The sequence below is a fragment of the Eleutherodactylus coqui genome, chromosome 5 (assembly GCF_035609145.1).
Source record: "Eleutherodactylus coqui strain aEleCoq1 chromosome 5, aEleCoq1.hap1, whole genome shotgun sequence".
NCBI classification, from domain to species: domain Eukaryota; kingdom Metazoa; phylum Chordata; class Amphibia; order Anura; family Eleutherodactylidae; genus Eleutherodactylus; species Eleutherodactylus coqui.
In genome coordinates, this window is record NC_089841.1 from 2,189,531 (window position 1) to 2,213,095 (window position 23,565).

Below are 23,565 nucleotides of genomic sequence, written 5' to 3' on the forward strand. Positions count from 1 at the left end.
ACGACTTTCCTATCATGTGACTATTAGACCATGTGACTTCCTGTTCTCAGACCTCCTAAGACTTCCTCCTTTTTAGCAGACTTCTCTTTTCTCTCCACATAACAACATTATAGTAAGCTCCTCCTTTTCCTGCCATGTGACAACAATACCATGTGACCTCCTGCCCTCAGACCTCCCAGCAGTCCCTCCATTTTAGCAGCCTCTTTTCTGCCACATATCTACATTATAGTAAGCTCCTCCTTTTCTTGTCATGTGGCCACAATACCATGTGACTTTCTGCCCTCAGACCTCCTAGCAGTCCCTCCATTCTAGCAGCCTCTTCTCTCTCCACAGAACTACATTGTAGTAGGCTCCTCCTCTTCCTGTCATGTGACCATAACACCTTGTGACTTCCTGCCCTCAGACCTCCTAGCAGCCCCTCCATTCTAGCATCTCCCAGCTGAGGTCAGTAAATTGGTTATATGTTTAGGATTACTTAGTCCCAGTTCCCGGAAGGTTCCGGCAGCAGTACAGAGTCTCTGGCTGTAGTAACATGTCAGTGCTGGCAGTCCGGCCCCCCATGACACCGCTGCATTGGGGACATTATTGGTGTGGAGATGAAGGATGTAAAGCTGATGGGTGGCCAGCAGAGGGCAGTATTGTGCCCAGCGAGGGCCCCGCCCCTCAGCCCCCTGTAATGGGACGGAGTAACCTGCTGGGCTTTGGGGGTATTAACCCTATAGTGGCTCACCTGAGCTCTCTGGGGATGTGTGAGACCGCCGGGAGGGGATTGTAAGTGAGGAATAACCTCGTCCGCAGAGCCCAGTCTGGTGTTCAGTATTCTGTATAGTAGCCCCTGTTATGTACGATGGTCTCATCATGTGTGAGACCGCCGGGAGGGGATTGTAAGTGAGGAATAACCTCGTCCGCAGAGCCCAGTCTGGTGTTCAGTATTCCGTATAGTAGCCCCTGTTATGTACGATGGTCTCATCATGTGTGAGACCGCCGGGAGGGGATTGTAAGTGAGGAATAACCTCGTCCGCAGAGCCCAGTCTGGTGTTCAGTATTCCGTATAGTAGCCCCTATTATGTACGATGGTCTCATCATGTGTGAGACCGCCGGGAGGGGATTGTAAGTGAGGAATAACCTCGTCCGCAGAGCCCAGTCTGGTGTTCAGTATTCCGTATAGTAGCCCCTATTATGTACGATGGTCTCATCATGTGTGAGACCGCCGGGAGGGGATTGTAAGTGAGGAATAACCTCGTCCGGCAGAGCCCAGTCTGGTGTTCAGTATTCTGTATAGTAGCCCCTGTTATGTACGATGGTCTCATCATGTGTGAGACCGCCGGGAGGGGATTGTAAGTGAGGAATAACCTCGTCCGGCAGAGTCCAGTCTGGTGTTCAGTATTCCGTACAGTAGCCCCTGTTATGTACGATGGTCTCATCATGTGTGAGACCGCCGGGAGGACTCAGGGGATTGTAAGTGAGGAATAACCTCGTCCGCAGAGCCCAGTCTGGTGTTCAGTATTCCGTATAGTAGCCCCTGTTATGTACGATGGTCTCATCATGTGTGAGACCGCCGGGAGGGGATTGTAAGTGAGGAATAACCTCGTCCGCAGAGCCCAGTCTGGTGTTCAGTATTCTGTATAGTAGCCTCTGTTATGTACAATGGTCTGATCATGTGTGAGACCGCCGGGAGGACTCAGGGGATTGTAAGTGAGGAATAACCTCGTCCGCAGAGTCCAGTCTGGTGTTCAGTATTCCGTATAGTAGCCCCTGTTATGTACGATGGTCTCATCATGTGTGAGACCGCCGGGAGGACTTAGGGGATTGTAAGTGAGGAATAACCTCGTCCGCAGAGTCCAGTCTGGTGTTCAGTATTCCGTATAGTAGCCCCTGTTATGTACGATGGTCTCATCATGTGTGAGACCGCCGGGAGGGGATTGTAAGTGAGGAATAACCTCGTCCGCAGAGCCCAGTCTGGTGTTCAGTATTCCGTATAGTAGCCCCTATTATGTACGATGGTCTCATCATGTGTGAGACCGCCGGGAGGGGATTGTAAGTGAGGAATAACCTCGTCCGGCAGAGTCCAGTCTGGTGTTCAGTATTCCGTATAGTAGCCCCCGTTATGTACGATGGCCTCATCATGTGTGAGACCGCCGGGAGGGGATTGTAAGTGAGGAATAACCTCGTCCGCAGAGCCCAGTCTGGTGTTCAGTATTCCGTATAGTAGCCCCCGTTATGTACGATGGTCTCATCATGTGTGAGACCGCCGGGAGGGGATTGTAAGTGAGGAATAACCTCGTCCGCAGAGTCCAGTCTGGTGTTCAGTATTCCGTATAGTAGCCCCTGTTATGTACGATGGTCTCATCATGTGTGAGACCGCCGGGAGGGGATTGTAAGTGAGGAATAACCTCGTCCGCAGAGCCCAGTCTGGTGTTCAGTATTCCGTATAGTAGCCCCTGTTATGTACGATGGTCTCATCATGTGTGAGACCGCCAGGAGGGGATTGTAAGTGAGGAATAACCTCGTCCGCAGAGCCCAGTCTGGTGTTCAGTATTCTGTATAGTAGCTCCCGTTATGTACGATGGTCTCATCATGTGTGAGACTGCCGGGAGGACTCAGGGGATTGTAAGTGAGGAATAGCCTCGTCCGCAGAGCCCAGTCTGGTGTTCAGTATTCCGTATAGTAGCCCCTGTTATGTATGATGGTCTCATCATGTATGAGACCGCCGGGAGGGGATTGTAAGTGAGGAATAACCTCGTCCGCAGAGTCCAGTCTGGTGTTCAGTATTCTGTATAGTAGCCCCTGTTATGTACGATGGTCTCATCATGTGTGAGACCGCCGGGAGGGGATTGTAAGTGAGGAATAACCTCGTCCAGCAGAGCCCAGTCTGGTGTTCAGTATTCCGTATAGTAGCCCCTGTTATGTACGATGGTCTCATCATGTGTGAGACCGCCGGGAGGACTCAGGGGATTGTAAGTGAGGAATAACCTCGTCCGCAGAGCCCAGTCTGGTGTTCAGTATTCCGTATAGTAGCCCCTGTTATGTACGATGGTCTCATCATGTGTGAGACCGCCGGGAGGGGATTGTAAGTGAGGAATAACCTCGTCCGCAGAGCCCAGTCTGGTGTTCAGTATTCCGTATAGTAGCCCCTGTTATGTACGATGGTCTCATCATGTGTGAGACCGCCGGGAGGGGATTGTAAGTGAGGAATAACCTCGTCCGCAGAGTCCAGTCTGGTGTTCAGTATTCTGTATAGTAGCCCCCGTTATGTACGATGGTCTCATCATGTGTGAGACCACCGGGAGGGGATTGTAAGTGAGGAATAACCTCGTCCGCAGAGTCCAGTCTGGTGTTCAGTATTCCGTATAGTAGCCCCTGTTATGTACGATGGTCTCATCATGTGTGAGACCGCCGGGAGGACTCAGGGGATTGTAAGTGAGGAATAACCTCGTCCGCAGAGCCCAGTCTGGTGTTCAGTATTCCGTATAGTAGCCCCTGTTATGTACGATGATCTCATCATGTGTGAGACCGCCGGGAGGGGATTGTAAGTGAGGAATAACCTCGTCCGCAGAGCCCAGTCTGGTGTTCAGTATTCTGTATAGTAGCCCCTGTTATGTACGATGGTCTCATCATGTGTGAGACCGCCGGGAGGGGATTGTAAGTGAGGAATAACCTCGTCCGCAGAGCCCAGTCTGGTGTTCAGTATTCCGTATAGTAGCCCCTGTTATGTACGATGGTCTCATCATGTGTGAGACCTCCGGGAGGGGATTGTAAGTGAGGAATAACCTCGTCCGGCAGAGCCCAGTCTGGTGTTCAGTATTCCGTATAGTAGCCCCTGTTATGTACGATGGTCTCATCATGTGTGAGACCGCCGGGAGGGGATTGTAAGTGAGGAATAACCTCGTCCGCAGAGTCCAGTCTGGTGTTCAGTATTCCGTATAGTAGCCCCTGTTATGTACGATGGTCTCATCATGTGTGAGACCGCCGGGAGGGGATTGTAAGTGAGGAATAACCTCGTCCGCAGAGTCCAGTCTGGTGTTCAGTATTCCGTATAGTAGCCCCTGTTATGTACGATGGTCTCATCATGTGTGAGACCGCCGGGAGGGGATTGTAAGTGAGGAATAACCTCGTCCGGCAGAGCCCAGTCTGGTGTTCAGTATTCCGTATAGTAGCCCCTGTTATGTACGATGGTCCCATCATGTGTGAGACCGCCGGGAGGGGATTGTAAGTGAGGAATAACCTCGTCCGGCAGAGTCCAGTCTGGTGTTCAGTATTCCGTATAGTAGCCCCTGTTATGTATGATGGTCTCATCATGTGTGAGACCGCCGGGAGGGGATTGTAAGTGAGGGATAACCTCGTCCGCAGAGCCCAGTCTGGTGTTCAGTATTCCGTATAGTAGCCTCTGTTATGTACGATGGTCTCATCATGTGTGAGACCGCCGGGAGGACTCAGGGGATTGTAAGTGAGGAATAACCTCGTCCGGCAGAGTCCAGTCTGGTGTTCAGTATTCTGTATAGTAGCCCCCGTTATGTACGATGGTCTCATCATGTGTGAGACCGCCGGGAGGGGATTGTAAGTGAGGGATAACCTCGTCCGCAGAGCCCAGTCTGGTGTTCAGTATTCCGTATAGTAGCCTCTGTTATGTACGATGGTCTCATCATGTGTGAGACCGCCGGGAGGACTCAGGGGATTGTAAGTGAGGAATAACCTCGTCCGGCAGAGTCCAGTCTGGTGTTCAGTATTCTGTATAGTAGCCCCCGTTATGTACGATGGTCTCATCATGTGTGAGACCCCCGGGAGGGGATTGTAAGTGAGGAATAACCTCGTCCGCAGAGTCCAGCCTGGTGTTCAGTATTTCGTATAGTAGCCCCTGTTATGTACGATGATCTCATCATGTGTGCGAACGCCGTTGGGGACAAGGAGCCCCCCTACCGTGTCCCATGGGATCTAGTGAAGGGGCTGGCGATGGCGCCGGCAGCATAGATCTGTGCTGCGGGGCGGTATATATAGAGCCATTATGGATGTGAGTCACCGGCCCCCAATCACAAACTTCAGCAGCCCTTCCCTAAGAAGACCCCAATGACCTCGGCCGAACGTCTTCTCCCCATCCAAAGCTAGAAGCACAGAAGGTGTACCCCGAGCCGACACCACCAAAATTACATCCATGTAGCTTCGGGTGCCGTCGGGCGTCCCTTACTACATCCCACTTGGTCCTTATCTACAAGGTTTGGTGTCACCCCAGATAGTCTGTTGGCTAATATGTCCCCATATATGTTTAGATCTGTATATAACAGGGACATAGGTCTTCCATCAGTCACATGATCTGGTCAGCAGCAACCAGGGAGGACACAGCGGTTGTGGAGCAATTTTAAGTAATAGGAAAACACTTATAATGTTTCCTCTTATTATCTCCGGGAAGTTTATTATGACGATTTTTGTGGGTTTTTTTTCCATTGTTTCACATTCTTTCCCTTCAGGTCCCTACATGATTGATTCATCAAAGATGGAGAAGGACAGAACCAAGATGGCAGAAAGTGTATTAAGTCTCACCCTAGAGATACTCTTCCAGCTAACTGGGGAGGTGAGAGAGTTTGATGATGTCACTGGGGAGACGGGAGAGAGTGTCTTGATGATGTCACTGGGGAGACGGGAGAGAGTGTCTTGATGATGTCACTGGGGAGACGGGAGAGAGTGTCTTGATGATGTCACACTGCCTTCTTATCTATTAGGATAATATGATGTCACTGTAGAGGTGATGGACTCTGGTAATGTCTGTAATGATATTTATTAATGTCTCCCCATATACAGGATTACACAGTAGTGAAGAAGACCTCTAGTGATGGCTGTGGGGCCCCTGTGTGTGATGGATGGGGAAGACCCAATAGCCCAATCCCGGGGCCCCAACCTCACCCCCCGATACATGAGGACATTAATGTACAGAAGATTCTAGAGCTCACCAAGAAGATGACGGAGCTGCTGACCGGAGAGGTGACGCTGCGGGGAAAGTGGGGGACATTATACAGTAACAGGAGGGTCTGGGTGATGACTGTATATTGTGTTGTCAGGTTCCTATAAGGTGTCAGGATGTCACCGTCTATTTCTCCATGGAGGAGTGGGAGTATATAGGAGGACACCGGGATCTGTACAAGGACGTCATGATGGAGGGCCACCGGCCGCTGACATCACCGGGTAATAGACATAAATACACATGGCCTGTAATTAGCTGTATGTGAGGAATACATTCCATCACTTTCTGTGTTTCCTGCAGTTCCATCCAGTAGGAGGAGACCCCCAGAGAAATGTCCCCATCCTCTTCCTCCACAGGACCATCAGGTAGATAGAGATATTCTCTATGACATGTATGGAGGCCGGGAAGGTCTTGTCTTCAGTCTTATGTCTTCTACTTGGGTAATGAAGACGGTGGAGATGGCAGGATGACCGCTGACCAGAGACCATAGATCAGTTGTGTCAGACTCATCTTCACCGAGGGCCACATCAGCGTTATGGCCGCCTACAAGGGGCTGATTGTAATTGTAAGGACTACATTTGGTAGCCCTCCCTCATGCAGGTCGTTCATGGTGCTGTGTCCCAGACTCTATTAAGGTTTATCAGGCCTGGATATAGGTCACATCCAAAAACTCAAATGTTTCGGCGGTGTCCTTGCCCAGCAAGGTCAGGGGGGGAGAAATATAACTCTAAGCCCGGCTTGGGCCTAGTCTAGGTCATGTCCACAGGAGGGTAGAGCGGGAATCATGGGAGAGGGCCAAATGAGGATCCTCCTCTCTTTTCGTCTCTCCTTGGTACCAGTTGTACCAGGCTCTCTGTCCTCCTCCCCGAAGGTGCATCATGCGGACATTGTCAGTTTCAGTGGGTGATTCCTACTGGTAATTTTAAGCCATGTGTCTCCATCCCCCATTCTCTGATAACTGTAGCTCCCACACATTCGCCTGGGATGCATCCTTCTCACGCTTCAACAGCGGTACGACCGTTTAATGATAGGCTGAGATGGGCTGAAGAACCTCTTGGCACAAGTCCTCTGCACGCTACCGCTACCAAGACAACAGACGTTGTGTGGAGGTGCTGTCGTAATACGGGCCATTCTGCACTTCAGGTTTTCCTACAGTCGTTTTGTCATCAGGAGTAGCTCGTCATCCGCTTGTTGCATATTCCCTCATGGCAGTTGGTCTCGGGATCCACTTCAATGATGACTTTGGTTGCCACCTTGGTCGATGGTGTAGGCGGTCTTTTCAAAGGAGACCAAATGCTAATGTTGCCTGGGTCCAAATTAGTATAAGCAATCAACGGGTACCCGGAGAAGATATGAGCTGACAACACAGGCAGAGTGTGATCAGAATGATTTCTAGTTTATTCAAGAAAATACATTACATTATATAGACCACAGACTCTTATCTAGGCAGGATGCGCTTATCTCTTGGTCAGCATTTTAAAACAACACATTCTTTCTTAATGAACTACTGCGAAGAGGAAACTTGGAGCCAGGACATCCTGTGAATGTACCACAGATAAGCAAAAAACCTTGAACTAATCATGAGCTATGCCAAATGCATACCGGGAGTCAGTGTAAATGTTTGCCGTCTTACCTTCTACCACTCTACACGCCTCAGTGAGGGCCTTCAGTTCCGCTTCTTGTGCTGAGACATGCGGGGGCATTCTGCTTTTAGGACATCTTGTTGTGTGACCACTGCAAAACCTGTTACAAACCTTCCCTTGTCATTTAGGTATCTGGATCCATCCACAAACAGCTCAAATTGGGGGTTCTGCAGGGGCTTGTCTGTGACATGTGCAAACCCAGACGTTTCCTGGGCCATGAGGGCCACACAGCCATGCTGGTTTTCGATGTCAAATGCCTCCTGTTTGTCAGTCAGGGAGTTGTAAAACAACTGATCCCCTGTACTTACTCCCCCCCATTTGAATCTACGTCACCTAATGGAAGTAAGGTGGCTGGATTCAAGGTGGTGCACCTTTGGCTTGAGATGTTCGAGGAGGAATGCACTGCGAATTCCATTTTTATCTGTCTGGCAAGAGACAGATGTCTGCAATTGCATCTTCCTGGACATGTGCCAGGGGGTACTGACGGACCAAGGGGGCTAAGAGCTTGTTCCTCTGCGTGCGTAAGAGTGAGGACAGGGAGAGGTGTCGCTTGGTCTGCTGCCATCCGACAGAAGGTTGGGTGACTTTCAGACCCGGGGTGTATACGAGCCTCACCGGACGGGTGAAGTTCGATACAACATCCCAAGGGTCCCATCACGTCAGTTCTCAATATGCTTTCAGGACCTTCCAGCACAAGTAAGCGCATGAGGCATCGTGACCCTTTAAACATTACCTCAAGCGGTTCAGTTTCTGCCAGCTGAATTGGCACTTCTGAAACCCCTTGCACCGATTACTGCTAGACAATCAGGCTGGTATTCTATTTCAAACAGATCAGAACCTTGTGTAAAAATAGCTGACCTGCAATACCTAGATCACCTATGTCTTCTCCTCCCCCCTTTTGAACTAGATACTTAATTGGAAGAAGAGTGGCCAGGTTCAAAGTAGTAGCAGCATTGAAAAGAACGACGAGCACATTGTAGCTGGATTTGACAGGCCAGAAATTAGTGCTTGGGTTGCACTTGCGTGTATATGCTCCGGATGTCATGAGGGGTGAGGACCACTAGGGGGGTAGTTCAATACCAACTCCGAAGATTTGTCAACCATTGTCTGTACTGCTGCCACCGCACACACACATGAGGGAGCTCCTCGAGCCACCGGATCCAGCCTCATGGAGTAGTATCCAGGTGGCTGTGGTTGTCCCCCGTGTTTTTGTGTCAATACTGTCGTCATATGGCCAGAAAATTCAGTACAGAAAGAATAAAAGGTAAAGTGTAAAAGGGTGGAGAGCTGAGAATTGAGCTTCAGAGGTGAGAGAGAAAAGAGTGATTGAAAGACAGTCATAGAGTAGTTGCATAAGAGAGGAAACAGAGTGGATCCATGGGCGGCAGTATGAAACAAGGCCCTGAAAGGTGCGGAGTTTGGCAGCAGGTGTAAGTACAGGTATGGCCGTTTGCGTGTTTCTCCTACAGAACATTCTCTCAGACAGTACAGTACTAACAGCATTTATCAGTGATACAGACATTCAACCAATCACAGAACTGACATTTACCCAAAAAGCAAAAATATACCTTAAAATCCCTATATGTTTTCTATTTTTAAAACCGTATAATTTACGTAATTCATTACAAGTTTCTTATTTCATCGGCGTCTTTCTTCTATGACCTTGAATTTTATCTCTCTATGAAACAGATTTTTGGAAAGCGGCCAGAACATTCACAACATTAATCATTAGTAATTATAAGAGGTATATTTCTCTGCACAGACTATCAAACACAGACGGCAGGGGAATAGTTAAACACATTAAAAAAAAAGGACAACATGCTAAGGGCTTCTATCAGCGCAGCATTTTTAACTCTTGTATTCTTAAAAGCCCCCACCGACGTGAGTGGGGTATAACTTTCTTACACTTTCTTGTAGAAGACTAAGCCGTATAACAAAGATTAGATTACATAACATCAAGACATACAAGACAAACAATATTGGTTATTTGTCACATAATTATCCACAGATTCTGCATGAACTTGCTTTATGTCCCAGAGGAACACAAAGTATAAAGGATTCCCTTTCTCTGATAACTGCCGTATCTACACTTGCCTCAATCCGTCTGCCTAACATACTTTTATCCAACCTTTGACTATCTCTGAATCTTCCCCAAACTTGCTAGTTGAAGACTCCCAAAATTCTAAACACCTGCTTTTCTCAGCAATTCGCTACATTCTCCCCCCACGGCTAACTTGCTTTCTCTGACCTTTGCTATTTCTCTAGCTGTTTCCATATAGGCATACTCCTTGCCTTGAACGTTTCCCATGTTGTCTGTTGTATTTTCTAAACCGGCGTCTCTGATATCTTAAAGGCTTGCCTACCGATATCCTCCCCTTCCCTCTCTCCTATAGGGGTAAAATAGGTTTTAGACCATCCTGCCCCTATCTTAATGTGCTCACTATTCTTCACTAAGTATACAGGACACTATATCACACAGTACTTTATAGGAGGACACACAGTCTTCCTTGTCCTGGAATAGTTTTACAGCGTCTTCCAGCAATCACACAGATTACTTCGGAGGGTTAAGGAGAGACCACACTTCGCCTCTCGGGGAACTTTTGGTGATGTTATAACAAAGCCAACAAAAACAGATAATTGCCAACGTGATACAAACAATCAGTACAGAAACTTCAAGAATTCCCTCAGGCAACACGGCATAAAACAACAGGGTATGAGTTCTTCCGTCTATTACAGTTTTATGAACATCATATGTTAAAACATGGTGGAGTATTCTTATAAATACATGCAGCGACTAACCTTCTGTCAACGATGAGCCCAAAGTCAGGGGAACCCAGAATCAAAGTGGCAAGTCAAGGGCCTACCTTACACCGGTGATTTTTGGAGTCTGGGGTCCCGTGATCCTGGTCCCGTGGTATTGGCAGTTGGCGTCGTCAGATATCGGCTGCAGGTAAAGAATAATCTCCGCCCCACGTTCTGGCGCCAAGTAACTGTAGGGGGTCTTTTCAAAGGAGACCAAATGCTAATGTTGCCTGGGTCCAAATTAGTATAAGCAATCAACGGGTACCCGGAGAAGACATAAGCTGACAACACAGGCAGCGTGTGATCAGAATGACTTCTAGTTTATTCAAGAAAATACATTAGATTATATAGACCACAGACTCTTATCTAGGCAGGATGCGCTTATCTCTTGGTCAGCATTTTACAACAACACATTCTTTCTTAATGAACTACTGCGAAGAGGAAACTTGGAGCCAGGACATCCTGTGAATGTACCACAGATAAGCAAAAAACCTTGAACAATTCAAAGGAGTCATTTCTGGCCACCTGGCCCCTATCTTTCTTAACCAAAGCACATTTTGTATTTCAACTATTTATTCGTATTTTGATAGCTTAGCAACTAAATTAACCCCTTACAATGGCGACTTGTCCCAAGGGACGCACCGGTCACAAGTGGGCTGTGTGTGACTTCACAAGATTACCGTTCTCCAGTGGCATTCAGTCGCCCTGGCTCTCTGCTGGTCCTCCTGACAACACAAGTCATGTCCTTGGACTTCTGAGGTGGGATCCTCATAGTAACTCCGACCCACTGCAGTACAGGGTTACCGTGCCAAGGACGTCATGCCTTCAGGCCATGTTAAGGCATACATGTTACTTGGATGCTCCTTGTAAGCAGTTCTCTCCCAGTGGATAGATGGGCTTTTTCTTGGGCCCCTTTATGCTCCGTCTCTGGGCATGCTGGATGTCTGGCCAGCCATTAACGCTAGTCGCAGTTGAAGAGCTAATTATGTTTCTTTACACATTCGGCCTCTCATATTTCCCACCCCCTTGGGTACTACTCTGAAACGTCCCAAAGGTCTTGCTGTGTCCCCCAATGATGAGTAAACAGGATTTTTGGTATAGCTCACCATAAAATCACTTTTTCTCGTCCTATCCATTGGGGGGGACAGCACCCACCCAGTCTGTATATTAGGACTGTAACTCCTTGTGGTCAGAGTGTCCTCAGTGCAGTCCCACATGCTGGTAGGAGGAGTTACAGTTCTTGAGCATTGGTATTAACTATTGTTGTCATATCCTCCTTGGCTGCTCCGACTACTTGCATATAGACTGAACTAGCTGCATGCTTGCCGGAGGTGCATAGCTAGTGGGAGGAGTTAACACTTTTATACGTGGTGTTGCCTCCTAGTGGCTGAAGCTATACCCAAAGTTATGTTGTGTCCCCCAATGAACAGGACGAGAAAGTGACTTTACGGTAAGTTATACCAAAATCCTGTTTTCTTCAAGTCCTCTATAGTTTGTAATGCAGCTTTCTACTAAACTTTTCTGTAAACAACACTTGATAGTATTTTCTGTGCAAATCTTTTTTTTCTCTTGTTTAGGGTGAAAATCTGATTGTTATTAAGGTTGAGGTTAAAGAGGAAGCAGAAGAGCCGGATATAAGGGCTGATCAGCAGTGTAAGAAAGGGATCAGTCATTAGGGGTCACCTAGAGCCCATCACCTGTAAGGAGGGGGATCAGTCATTGGGGGTCACCTACAGCCCATCACCTGTAAGGAGGGGGATCATTCATTGGGGGTCACCTAGAGCCCATCACCTGTAAGGAGGGGGATCAGTCATTGGTGGTCACCTAGAGCTCATCACCTGTAAGGAGGGGGATCAGTCATTGGTGGTCACCTAGAGCCCATCACCTGTAAGGAGGGGGATCAGTCATTGGTGGTCACCTAGAGCCCATCACCTGTAAGGAGGGGGATCAGTCATTGGGGGTCACCTACAGCCCATCACCTGTAAGGAGGGGGATCAGTCATTGGGGGTCACCTAGAGCCCATCACCTGTAAGGAGGGGATGAATCATTGGGGGTCACCTAGAGCCCATCACCTGTAAGGAGGGGATCAGTCATTGGGGGTCACCTAGAGCCCATCATCTGTAAGGAGGGGATCAGTCATTGGAGGTCACATAGAGCCAATCACCTGTAAGGATGGAATCAGTCATTGGAGGTCACCTAGAGCCCATCATCTGTAAGGAGGGGATCAGTCATTGGGGGTCACCTAGAGCCCATCATCTCTAAGGAGGGGATCAGTCATTGGGGGTCACCTAGAGCCCATCTGTAAGGAGGGGAACAGTCATTGGGGGTCACCTGGAGCCCATCATCTGTAAGGAGGGGATCAGTTATTGGGGGTCACCTAGAGCCCATCACCTGTAAGGAGGGGATCAGTCATTGGGGGTCACCTGGAGACCATCACCTGTATGCGGAGGATCAGTCATTGGGGGTCACCTAGAGCCCATCACCTGTAAGGAGGGGATCAGTCATTGGGGGTCACCTAGAGCCCATCATCTGTATGTGGAGGATCAGTCATTGGGGGTCACCTAGAGCCCATCACCTGTAAGGAGGGGATCAGTCATTGGGAGGTCACCTAGAGCCCATCATCTGCTCATCACATGGAAATAATTTATTCTGTCCTACAGATGGACTCATGGAAAGAAACCCCCCACAGAAATGTCCCAGCCATCTATATTCCCAGAACTCTCCGGAAGAAAAGCCCAGTGTCCCGGAGAACCAGCAGGTAGATGAGGCTGAGATGTCTTCAAATCCTCTATAGATTGTACTGCACTGTCCTACTAAACGTTCTTCTGCTCTTTCCTCTTAATGGTGATTGTCGGTACGGGTTACAAATGGTGTCTGGTGTCATCAGTCATAGGATTGCACTTCCACCTCTTTGGGCATCCAGTTTAAGATTTAGTGTGGAACAAATGTAAAGTTCTGCAGTGTAAACCATAGACTCTCACTGCACAATGCCAATCAGCTGGTGCTAAAGCTAACAGAATATTGTCCTGTACTGAAATAGGCATTTAGTAGTTGCTATATTCATAGAGCTGCAAAGAAAACTGTTCTTCCCCCAATTGCAGATCAGGTTTATTAGCCAAATTTACAAACCTTTTTGTTTTATTGCCATCAAACCAGAACAATGTAAATAGCTCAACACAACTGAAACAACAAGTGGTCCTCTGACTCCTCCACAAAATGCCGCATTGGCCGTTCTCAGAATTATTCACCCCTGAATAGAATCCCTCACAAAAGCACAAGTTTGTAGATCAGTTGTCTCAAGCACACCGGGTGCAACTAATCAAGGGCTTCATCAGTTACATCAGGTGTGCTTGAGAGAAAATACATCAGACACCTGGACTGATGAGAGCTTTGATGACTGCGATGTTTGGTTACTGATAAGGCAAGAGACTGGTCCAAAAAGGTAAGAGAGACTATCATTGCCTTGTTCAAACAAGGAGAGGGATGCAAGTAATACAAAGGCACTGAATGTTCCTGGAGATCTAGCTGGAAGCAGCTCACAAGCTCAAAGTTACAGGAACACTGGCTACACTATCTAGACATGGCAGAAAGAGGGCGCTATCACCGGCTGCCACCAGAGACTGGAGAGGGCAGTTGGTCAAAAACCCTTGAGTGGCTGCAAAATAGGAAAGATCTTTGTACTGACCCCTAATAAATAAACAAACAAACAAACAAACAAACACTGTTATAAGAGCGCCCCCTTGTTACAGTCCTGGGTATAATACATGATGGGAGAGATCTCTGTACTGACCCCTAATATATTATACATAGTTATTAGAGCGCCCCCTTGTTACAGTCCTGGGTATAATACATGATGGGAGAGATCTCTGTACTGACCCCTAATATATTATACATAGTTATTAGAGCGCCCCCTTGTTACAGTCCTGGGTATAATACATGATGGGAGAGATCTCTGTACTGACCCCTAATATATTATACATAGTTATTAGAGCGCCCCCTTGTTACAGTCCTGGGTATAATAGATGATGGGAGAGATCTCTGTACTGACGCCTGATATATCCATACATAGTTATTAGAGCGCCCCCTGTTACAGTCCTGGGTATAATAGATGATGGGAGAGATCTCTGTACTGTCCCCTGATATATCTATACATTGTTATTACAGCGCCCCCTTGTTACAGTCCTGGGTATAATAGATGATGGCAGAGATCTCTGTACTGACCCCTGATATATCTATACATAGTTATTAGAGCGCCCCCTTGTTACAGTCCTGGGTATAATAGATGATGGAGAGATCTCTGTACTGACCCCTGATATATCTATACATAGTTATTAGAGCGCCCCCTTGTTACAGTCCTGGGTATAATAGATGATGGAGAGATCTCTGTACTGACCCCTGATATATCTATACATAGTTATTAGAGCGCCCCCTTGTTACAGTCCTGGGTATAATAGATGATGGGAGAGATCTCTGTACTGACCCCTGATATGTAGAATCAAATATAACTACAAAGATTTATTGAATTAAAGGGATTCATGCAGTTTGGAGTTGAGCTCTGAGTCGTGGAGGTAAGCCATGCTGGTTTCTCCTCTCCTGCCAGCATACAGAGTGATGGCTATCTACCTGTACATAAAAGGGGAGAGAGCTGTCAATCGGCGACTCAGAGCCCCAAGCCAAACCGCATGAACCTGCTGACAGAATCCCTTTAATTGTAGCCTAAAGGGCATCCACTCTGACATGACTGATGACTACTACTGTCGGCTCAGTTCTGGTCCTCGTGGTAATTAATGATCTTGTTTAGTCCTGTAAGACGTCCCACACAACTTCTCCAACCGGCTGCTGACTTTTATAATATTTGTCTCACAGCTTTTGTATCCGGATGAAGATCTGCCCAATATTAATGCTACAGAGAGGAATGTGAGGGGCGATCAGCGGTGTAAAGAGGAGATTCCTGCAGGTGAGTAGGAACCACTGAGTACAGCAGGGAAGTCACAGATTCTCCTCAGTCAGCGGCTGCAGATACTCCTGTAGATCTATAAGCTCTGGGATCGGTCAGTCTCCACTGTATATCCCCCATTCAGCCGGAGGACAAACTAAATCTGGATGAAATGTCCGACCGTTGTAGGCGATGACACATGATGACATCTACAGCGCAGCCATGGAGCACACCGATGTGAGCGGGAACTACTTATCATTATATCATATCTGTACTGATGGGGGGGGTTCTCCAATTCTGGGACTGAAGGTCCTTTTACACTGACCAACTCTTGATCTGATGGAACGGGCACTGATCACATGACCAAAGATGAAGACATAGACCCGGATAACAGAATATACAACATGGAGACATAGACCCAGAGAACAAAATATACAACATGCAGACATAGACCCGGAGAACAGAATATACAACATGGGGACATAGACCCCGATAACAGAATATACAGCATGGAGACATAGACCCCGGATAACAGAATATACAACATTGAGACATAGACCCGGATAACAGAATATACAACATGGAGACATAGACCAGGATAACAGAATATACAACATGGGGACATAGACCCGGATAACAGAATATACAACATGGAGACATAGACCCAGATAACAGAATATACAACATGGGGACATAGACCCGGATAACAGAATATACAACATGGAGACATAGACCCGGATAACAGAATGTACAACATGGAGACATAGACCCGGATAACAGAATATACAACATGGAGACATAGACCCGGATAACAGAATATACAACATGGGGACATAGACCCGGATAACAGAATATACAACATGGAGACATAGACCCCGGAGAACAGAATATACAACATGGGGACATAGACCTGGATAACAGAATATACAACATGGAGACATAGACCCGGATAACAGAATATACAACATGGAGACATAGACCCGGATAACAGAATGTACAACATGGAGACATAGATCCGGATAACAGAATGTACAACATGGAGACATAGACCCCCGGATAACAGAATATACAACATGGGGACATAGACCCGGATAACAGAATATACAACATGGGGACATAGACCCGGATAACAGAATATACAACATGAAGACATAGACCCAGATAACAGAATATACAACATGGGGACATAGACCCGGATAACAGAATATACAACATGGAGACATAGACCCCCGGATAACAGAATATACAACATGGGGACATAGACCCGGATAACAGAATATACAACATGGGGACATAGACCCGGATAACAGAATGTACAACATGGGGACATAGACCCGGATAACAGAATGTACAACATGGGGACATAGACCCGGATAACAGAATGTACAACATGGGGACATCGACCCGGATAACAGAATGTACAACATGGGGACATGGACCCGGATAACAGAATGTACAACATGGGGACATGGACCCGGATAACAGAATGTACAACATGGGGACATGGACCCGGAGAACAGAATGTACAACATGGGGACATGGACCCGGAGAACAGAATGTACAACATGGGGACATGGACCCGGAGAACAGAATGTACAACATGGGGACATGGACCCGGAGAACAGAATGTACAACATGGGGACATGGACCCGGAGAACAGAATGTACAACATGGGGACATGGACCCGGAGAACAGAATGTACAACATGGGGACATGGACCCGGAGAACAGAATGTACAACATGGGGACATGGACCCGGAGAACAGAATGTACAACATGGGGACATGGACCCGGAGAACAGAATGTACAACATGGGGACATGGACCCGGAGAACAGAATGTACAACATGGGGACATGGACCCGGAGAACAGAATGTACAACATGGGGACATGGACCCGGAGAACAGAATGTACAACATGGGGACATGGACCCGGAGAACAGAATGTACAACATGGGGACATGGACCCGGAGAACAGAATGTACAACATGGGGACATGGACCCGGAGAACAGAATGTACAACATGGGGACATGGACCCGGAGAACAGAATGTACAACATGGGGACATGGACCCGGAGAACAGAATATTAGAGATGAGCGAACCTACTCGTTTCGAGTAATTACTCGATCGAGCACCGCGATTTTCGAGTACTTCCGTACTCTGGTGAAAAGATTTGGGGGGCGCCGGGGGGCAGGGGGAGGCGTGGCAGAGCGGGGGGTAGCAGCGGGGAACAGGGGGGAGCCCTCTCTCTCTCCCTCTCCCCCCCACTCCCCGCTGCAACCCCACACTCACCCACGGCGCCCCCTGAATCTTTTCGCCCGAGTACGGAAGTACTCGAAAATCGCTGCGCTTGGGCGAAAAAGGGGCGTGGCCGAGTACGCTCGCTCATCTCTACAGAATATACAATATGGTGACATAGACCCGGATAACATAATATACAACATGGAGACATAGACCCGGATAACATAATATACAACATGGAGACATAGACCCGGATAACATAATATACAACATGGGGACATAGACCCGGATAACAGAATATACAACATGGAGACATAGACCCGGATAACAGAATATACAACATGGAGACATAGACCCGGATAACATAATATACAACATGGGGACATAGACCCGGATAACATAATATACAACATGGGGACATAGACCCGGATAACAGAATCTACAACATGGAGACATAGACCTGGACAACAGAATCTACAACATGGAGACATATAGACCCAGATAACAGAATATACAACATGGAGACATAGACCCGGATAACAGAATATACAACATGGAGACATAGACCCAGATAACAGAATATACAACATGGAGACATAGACCCGGATAACAGAATATACAACATGGGGACATAGACCCGGATAACAGAATATAAAACATGGAGACATAGACCCCGGAGAACAGAATATACAACATGGGGACATAGACCCGGATAACAGAATATACAACATGGAGACATAGACCCGGATAACAGAATGTACAACATGGAGACATAGACCCCCGGATAACAGAATATACAACATGGGGACATAGACCCGGATAACAGAATATACAACATGAAGACATAGACCCAGATAACAGAATATACAACATGGGGACATAGACCCGGATAACAGAATATACAACATGGAGACATAGACCCCCGGATAACAGAATATACAACATGGGGACATAGACCCGGATAACAGAATATACAACATGGGGACATAGACCCGGATAACAGAATATAAAACATGGAGACATAGACCCCGGAGAACAGAATATACAACATGGGGACATAGACCCGGATAACAGAATATACAACATGGAGACATAGATCCGGATAACAGAATGTACAACATGGAGACATAGACCCCCGGATAACAGAATATACAACATGGGGACATAGACCCGGATAACAGAATATACAACATGAAGACATAGACCCAGATAACAGAATATACAACATGGGGACATAGACCCGGATAACAGAATATACAACATGGAGACATAGACCCCCGGATAACAGAATATACAACATGGGGACATAGACCCGGATAACAGAATATACAACATGGGGACATAGACCCGGATAACAGAATATACAACATGGGGACATAGACCCGGATAACAGAATATACAACATGGGGACATGGACCCGGATAACAGAATATACAACATGGGGACATGGACCCGGATAACAGAATGTACAACATGGGGACATGGACCCGGATAACAGAATGTACAACATGGGGACATGGACCCGGATAACAGAATGTACAACATGGGGACATGGACCCGGATAACAGAATGTACAACATGGGGACATGGACCCGGATAACAGAATGTACAACATGGGGACATGGACCCGGATAACAGAATGTACAACATGGGGACATGGACCCGGATAACAGAATGTACAACATGGGGACATGGACCCGGATAACAGAATGTACAACATGGGGACATGGACCCGGATAACAGAATGTACAACATGGGGACATGGACCCGGATAACAGAATGTACAACATGGGGACATGGACCCGGATAACAGAATGTACAACATGGGGACATGGACCCGGAGAACAGAATGTACAACATGGGGACATGGACCCGGAGAACAGAATGTACAACATGGGGACATGGACCCGGAGAACAGAATGTACAACATGGGGACATGGACCCGGAGAACAGAATGTACAACATGGGGACATGGACCCGGAGAACAGAATGTACAACATGGGGACATGGACCCGGAGAACAGAATGTACAACATGGGGACATGGACCCGGAGAACAGAATGTACAACATGGGGACATGGACCCGGAGAACAGAATGTACAACATGGGGACATGGACCCGGAGAACAGAATGTACAACATGGGGACATGGACCCGGAGAACAGAATATTAGAGATGAGCGAACCTACTCGTTTCGAGTAATTACTCGATCGAGCACCGTGATTTTCGAGTACTTCCGTACTCTGGTGAAAAGATTTGGGGGGCGCCGGGGGGCAGGGGGAGGCGTGGCAGAGCGGGGGGTAGCAGCGGGGAACAGGGGGGAGCCCTCTCTCTCTCCCTCTCCCCCCCACTCCCCGCTGCAACCCCACACTCACCCACGGCGCCCCCTGAATCTTTTCGCCCGAGTACGGAAGTACTCGAAAATCGCTGCGCTTGGGCGAAAAAGGGGCGTGGCCGAGTACGCTCGCTCATCTCTACAGAATATACAATATGGTGACATAGACCCGGATAACATAATATACAACATGGAGACATAGACCCGGATAACATAATATACAACATGGAGACATAGACCCGGATAACAGAATATACAACATGGGGACATAGACCCGGATAACAGAATATACAACATGGAGACATAGACCCGGATAACAGAATATACAACATGGAGACATAGACCCGGATAACAGAATATACAACATGGAGACATAGACCCGGATAACATAATATACAACATGGGGACATAGACCCGGATAACAGAATATACAACATGGAGACATAGACCCGGATAACAGAATATACAACATGGAGACATAGACCCGGATAACAGAATATACAACATGGAGACATAGACCCGGATAACAGAATGTACAACATGGGGACATGGACCCGGATAACAGAATGTACAACATGGGGACATGGACCCGGATAACAGAATGTACAACATGGGGACATGGACCCGGATAACAGAATGTACAACATGGGGACATGGACCCGGATAACAGAATGTACAACATGGGGACATGGACCCGGATAACAGAATGTACAACATGGGGACATGGACCCGGAGAACAGAATGTACAACATGGGGACATGGACCCGGAGAACAGAATGTACAACATGGGGACATGGACCCGGAGAACAGAATGTACAACATGGGGACATGGACCCGGAGAACAGAATGTACAACATGGGGACATGGACCCGGAGAACAGAATGTACAACATGGGGACATGGACCCGGAGAACAGAATGTACAACATGGGGACATGGACCCGGAGAACAGAATGTACAACATGGGGACATGGACCCGGAGAACAGAATGTACAACATGGGGACATGGACCCGGAGAACAGAATGTACAACATGGGGACATGGACCCGGAGAACAGAATGTACAACATGGGGACATGGACCCGGAGAACAGAATGTACAACATGGGGACATGGACCCGGAGAACAGAATGTACAACATGGGGACATGGACCCGGAGAACAGAATATTAGAGATGAGCGAACCTACTCGTTTCGAGTAATTACTCGATCGAGCACCGTGATTTTCGAGTACTTCCGTACTCTGGTGAAAAGATTTGGGGGGCGCCGGGGGGCAGGGGGAGGCGTGGCAGAGCGGGGGGTAGCAGCGGGGAACAGGGGGGAGCCCTCTCTCTCTCCCTCTCCCCCCCACTCCCCGCTGCAACCCCACACTCACCCACGGCGCCCCCTGAATCTTTTCGCCCGAGTACGGAAGTACTCGAAAATCGCTGCGCTTGGGCGAAAAAGGGGCGTGGCCGAGTACGCTCGCTCATCTCTACAGAATATACAATATGGTGACATAGACCCGGATAACATAATATACAACATGGAGACATAGACCCGGATAACATAATATACAACATGGAGACATAGACCCGGATAACAGAATATACAACATGGGGACATAGACCCGGATAACAGAATATACAACATGGAGACATAGACCCGGATAACAGAATATACAACATGGAGACATAGACCCGGATAACAGAATATACAACATGGAGACATAGACCCGGATAACATAATATACAACATGGGGACATAGACCCGGATAACAGAATATACAACATGGAGACATAGACCCGGATAACAGAATATACAACATGGAGACATAGACCCGGATAACAGAATATACAACATGGAGACATAGACCCGGATAACATAATATACAACATGGGGACATAGACCCGGATAACAGAATATACAACATGGAGACATAGACCCGGATAACAGAATATACAACATGGGGACATAGAGCCGGATAACAGAATCTACAACATGGAGACATAGAGCCGGACAACAGAATATACAACATGGAGACATAGACCCGGATAACAGAATAATACAACATGGAGACATAGACCCAGATAACAGAATATACAACATGGAGACATAGATCCAGATAACAGAATATACAACATGGAGACATAGACCCGGATAACAGAATATACAACATGGAGACATAGACCCGGATAACAGAATCTACAACATGGGGACATAGACCCGGATAACAGAATCTACAACATGGGGACATAGACCCGGATAACAGAATATACAACATGGGGACATAGACCCGGATAACAGAATATACAACATGCGGACATGGACCCGGATAATAGAATATACAACATGGGGACATGGACCCGGATAACAGAATATACAACATCTGGACACGGACACGGATAACGGAATATACAACATGGGGACACAGACCCGGATAACCGAATATATAACATGGAGACACAGACCCGGATAACGGAATGTACAACATGGGGACACAGACCCGGATAACGGAATGTACAACATGGGGACACAGACCCGGAGAACGGAATGTACAACATGGGGACACAGACCCGGAGAACGGAATGTACAACATGGGGACACAGACCCGGAGAACGGAATGTACAACATGGGGACACAGACCCGGAGAACGGAATGTACAACATGGGGACACAGACCCGGAGAACGGAATGTACAACATGGGGACATATAGACCCGGAGAACGGAATGTACAACATGGGGACATATAGACCCAGAGAACGGAATGTACAACATGGGGACATATAGACCCGGAGAACGGAATGTACAGCATGGGGACATATAGACCCGGAGAACGGAATGTACAACATGGGGACATATAGACCCGGAGAACGGAATGTACAACATGGGGACATATAGACCCGGAGAACGGAATGTACAACATGGGGACATATAGACCCGGAGAACGGAATGTACAACATGGGGACATATAGACCCGGAGAACGGAATGTACAACATGGGGACATATAGACCCGGAGAACGGAATGTACAACATGGGGACATATAGACCCGGAGAACGGAATGTACAACATGGGGACATATAGACCCGGAGAACGGAATGTACAACATGGGGACATATAGACCCGGAGAACGGAATGTACAACATGGGGACATATAGACCCGGAGAACGGAATGTACAACATGGGGACATATAGACCCGGAGAACGGAATGTACAACATGGGGACATATAGACCCGGAGAACGGAATGTACAACATGGGGACATATAGACCCGGAGAACGGAATGTACAACATGGGGACATATAGACCCGGAGAACGGAATGTACAACATGGGGACATATAGACCCGGATAACAGAGCCATGGAGCCCTTTTTGAAGCTAGTGCTTCTGGTGGAGCCCCAAGGTGTGGTCATGGGCGTGGCTTATTACTACATATGATTTTTTTTTTCTCCATCGTTATAAAAAGGACGGGGCCGCTTAAAAAACAAATACTGAGAGAAATGCTGAAGCGCTGGATGGGCTGTTGATGTTTATTATATTTAAAATAAACATACTGCAGAAATAAGTCCCGCACTGCATGTTTAGCCACACGGGTTTTGTGCAGATTTTTTTGACAGCATGTAGATGAGATTTTCAAAACCTCATACACTTTGCCGCTATAGCTGCTGTAAATTCAGCAGTAA

The 23,565-nt window shown here is 47.6% G+C and overlaps 1 protein-coding gene across 1 annotated transcript in view; it reads left to right on the plus strand.

Moving 5' to 3' along the window:
- The first annotated feature begins 347 nt into the window (after nucleotides 1–347).
- LOC136627258 (zinc finger protein 271-like) overlaps nucleotides 348–23,565 on the plus strand; it is a 32,590-nt gene continuing 9,372 nt past the window's right edge. Inside the window, exons 1-8 of the mRNA XM_066602193.1 lie at nucleotides 348–444; nucleotides 5,463–5,566; nucleotides 5,794–5,973; nucleotides 6,051–6,174; nucleotides 6,254–6,318; nucleotides 11,976–12,051; nucleotides 13,059–13,156; nucleotides 15,265–15,355. Of these exons, the coding sequence (XP_066458290.1) occupies nucleotides 5,471–5,566; nucleotides 5,794–5,973; nucleotides 6,051–6,174; nucleotides 6,254–6,318; nucleotides 11,976–12,051; nucleotides 13,059–13,156; nucleotides 15,265–15,355 (730 nt within the window). The 5' untranslated portion in view covers nucleotides 348–444; nucleotides 5,463–5,470. The remainder of the gene's footprint in view (nucleotides 445–5,462; nucleotides 5,567–5,793; nucleotides 5,974–6,050; nucleotides 6,175–6,253; nucleotides 6,319–11,975; nucleotides 12,052–13,058; nucleotides 13,157–15,264; nucleotides 15,356–23,565) is intronic.